Below are 2,401 nucleotides of genomic sequence, written 5' to 3' on the forward strand. Positions count from 1 at the left end.
TTGGGAGGCAGAGGCAGGCAGATTTCTGAGTTCAAGGCCAGCCTGGTCTACAGAGTGAGTTCCAGGACAGCCAGAGCTACACAGAGAAACCCTGTCTCGAAAAACAAAAACAAACGAACAAACAGACAAAAAATCACTGATGGCTTACTGTTTTCCAGTACAAAAGTAAAAAAAAAAAGTGCGACTTCCCATTGTTCAGTATGACACCCACCCCACAGTAGCTGTCCAGCACATAAAAAGCACTAGCTAATGCATTTGTCAAATAAAAGAATAGTGTGGTTAAATGGTCTTGGATTGAATTGATTAACCTGCCTGTCCCACTTCTTCAAAATGATGGCTTTGTAGAGGTGGTGTCAGACACCTCAGCCATCATGCCTCCTGCAAGACTGCTACCCTCCCACTTATAATTTTACTCCTATTCTTATGAGTTAATGCTTAGTCCTGTGTCAGCTAAATAAACTTGTCAAGCATAATTAGTTCCCCAAATGGGAGCCAGCTTCTGTGTTGTGTTTCCTCCAGAGCCTAAAGGCTACAGACAGAGGCAGATCTATAACTTGATGCTGTTTCTAAGGGAATTCCATCACCATGTCAAGATAGAGTATTTCCAGGAGGGCAGTGGTCTCCTTCCTTAGCTCCCCTCCAGTTCTGCAGATCTCACAGACTTGCCACCTGGGTTGAGAGGGCTCAAGTGAACTCACCTTGTATGAGGCCAGCCTGGGACCCAAGGACAGCCACAAGGATAAAGAATGAAATGGCAGTCTTGGAGTTTCTCATCCTCCTGGAGGACAGGCCCAGCTGGTCTGAGGATTTCTGCTCACCCCTCCCTGATTCTCTGGCCTGCCCTGGTATTTATAAGCTAGGAGGTTCAGGAAGTGTCAGGAGTTCAGAATGCTGTCCCTGGCTACATAATACACAACAGGCTAGTTCTAAAAGAGGGAACAAGATCGAAAATGCAACAGGAAGTGGAGGGCCAAGAATGCAACAGGAAGTGAGGGCAAAGGTCATGGTGGGCTAGCAAAACAGGGGCAATGAGGGGGTGTTAGAGAGAAAGGAGCCCTCTACTCAGAGGTCTTGTTGATGATTAAGGCCTGCCTTGGACTACATAGCTAGTAAGTGGTAGAATTAGGAGGATAGGAGCTATCCTGAAAGAGGGTGTGAAAAGACATGGTCATTTACAATATTTTCTGGTTTTTGCAAACTCCACCCAGAAGTCTGTTATAAGCTGAGAGTCAAGAATTCCAGTGTAATTAACAAAGAAAAGTTGCCTATAAAGAAAACATTCCTTATATACAGAGATATTTTAAAAGGAATGTTAATATAGCAATGGATTATGCTGCTTATATACTTATTAAATAGCAATGGACTATGTTCAATAATATTTGATATTTAGGTATGGCCTAACCCTTCACAGATGTGAACATGTAATTTTCTGAGAATCTTACAAATAAGACTAAACATTTCATTATAGGGAAGACATACCTCAACTTCCTTGTGGGATCCTCATGACCAAGGGCGATACCACATGAGCTTCAATCCTCCTTAACGAACCTCAAGAACCACCCTCTGATCTCATCTACTAAAAAAAGAGAAAGTTCTCAGCACCCCTTTAGGATATAACTCCAGAGGCTACCGAAGTTATATATGTGGCTGTTGTAACTCAATTGTAACTTAGCTGTGACTCTCTTGGGAAGTCTATGCCCACACCTGAGTGTGTAATGTCCATTTCCCAAATGTCTCTATTCACACTCATATATAAGTTTATGTTTGTTTTTTTTTTTTTTTAAATCTCTTTCTAGAGGCAGCTTAATTTTTCAGAGCACAATCTGCTGCTACTGAGGACCCCAGTTTGATTCTCAGCAACCACAGTGGGCAGCGTGCAACTGCCAGTAACTCCAGCTGCAGAAGGATCTGACTAATGTTTCTGGCCCCTGTGGGCACTTACACATGCACATGTGTGCGGGTGTACAACCATCACACACACACACACTCACACACACACACACACAATTAATAATAGCAAATAAATATTTTTAAACCCCACCCATGCTGCTTCATATTGTCTGTCCTGAAATTTTTTTATACGGTCAAGCACCCTGCTTCATCTGTGCTAAGGGCTCTGGAAAGAACTTCCCAGGCTGGTACATGTAGCAGCATGGAGCTGTGCTCACATCATGCCCTACTTACTTCTGCTATTGACGTCTTGTCTAGTGACCGAAAATGGACCTTGACGGCCACTTAGCTGCTTGCCTCTACCCTTTGGCTTATGGGTTGCTGTCATTTCTCTCTGTTTCTGAGCAGAGACTCACACAGTATTTGATGAGTGACACTGACCTTGAATAGAGGAGTCTCCTTGGAGCCATTTATACCCCTCTCCTGGGTCAGATGGAACAAACATGGTAGT

General features: G+C 43.5%; 1 protein-coding gene across 1 annotated transcript in view; it reads right to left on the minus strand.

Annotated features, from left to right (window-relative positions):
- LOC110332649 (C-C motif chemokine 6) overlaps positions 1-813 on the minus strand; it is a 5,283-nt gene extending 4,470 nt beyond the window's left edge. The window contains exon 1 of the mRNA XM_021213948.2: positions 699-813. Coding sequence (XP_021069607.1) covers positions 699-774 — 76 coding nt within the window. The 5' untranslated portion in view covers positions 775-813. The remainder of the gene's footprint in view (positions 1-698) is intronic.
- Positions 814-2,401: the final 1,588 nt, after the last annotated feature.

This window comes from Mus pahari, chromosome 14 (assembly GCF_900095145.1).
Source record: "Mus pahari chromosome 14, PAHARI_EIJ_v1.1, whole genome shotgun sequence".
NCBI classification, from domain to species: domain Eukaryota; kingdom Metazoa; phylum Chordata; class Mammalia; order Rodentia; family Muridae; genus Mus; species Mus pahari.